At 64.7% G+C, this 346-nt stretch overlaps 1 protein-coding gene across 1 annotated transcript in view; it reads right to left on the bottom strand.

Moving 5' to 3' along the window:
- TCF3 (transcription factor 3) overlaps window positions 1-346 on the bottom strand; it is a gene marked incomplete at its 5' end in the record, with an annotated part of 13,065 nt that overhangs the window by 12,410 nt on the left and 309 nt on the right. Inside the window, one exon of the mRNA XM_010141665.1 lies at window positions 1-117. This exon is cut by the window's left edge and continues 18 nt beyond it. Within this exon, the coding sequence (XP_010139967.1) occupies window positions 1-117 (117 nt within the window). The remainder of the gene's footprint in view (window positions 118-346) is intronic.

Below are 346 nucleotides of genomic sequence, written 5' to 3'. Positions count from 1 at the left end.
TGTTGAAGCCGCTGGACTGCGGGAGCGGGGAGGAGGAGCTGCCCAGCATGGCACCGTAACTCGACTGGCTCATGGCACCCGGTGAACTCCACAGGTCTGGCGAATTATGGAGCCCGTCTGGAAGGAAAAGCAGAGCTGAGCGGGGCAGAGACACCGGCGCGTGTCCCACAGCCCTCACGGGAACAAGTCAGCCCGGGCTGAGGGGCTGCGTCTGTCCCCATCGCATCCTGCCTATGCCAAGCATCACCCACTGCGCAAACTGGAGCCATTTCGGGGCTGCTTCTCGGCTCACACACCCCTGCCCCGAGCTCCCCCCATCTCACGGGCTGTGCAACTCTCCTCCCGC

The sequence above is a fragment of the Buceros rhinoceros genome, unplaced genomic scaffold, assembly GCF_000710305.1.
Source record: "Buceros rhinoceros silvestris isolate BGI_N320 unplaced genomic scaffold, ASM71030v1 scaffold29338, whole genome shotgun sequence".
In the NCBI taxonomy this organism is placed as follows: Eukaryota; Metazoa; Chordata; class Aves; order Bucerotiformes; family Bucerotidae; genus Buceros; species Buceros rhinoceros.
The sequence above is the reverse complement of the archived record's forward strand: the minus strand, read 5'-3'. Positions and strand labels throughout refer to the sequence as shown.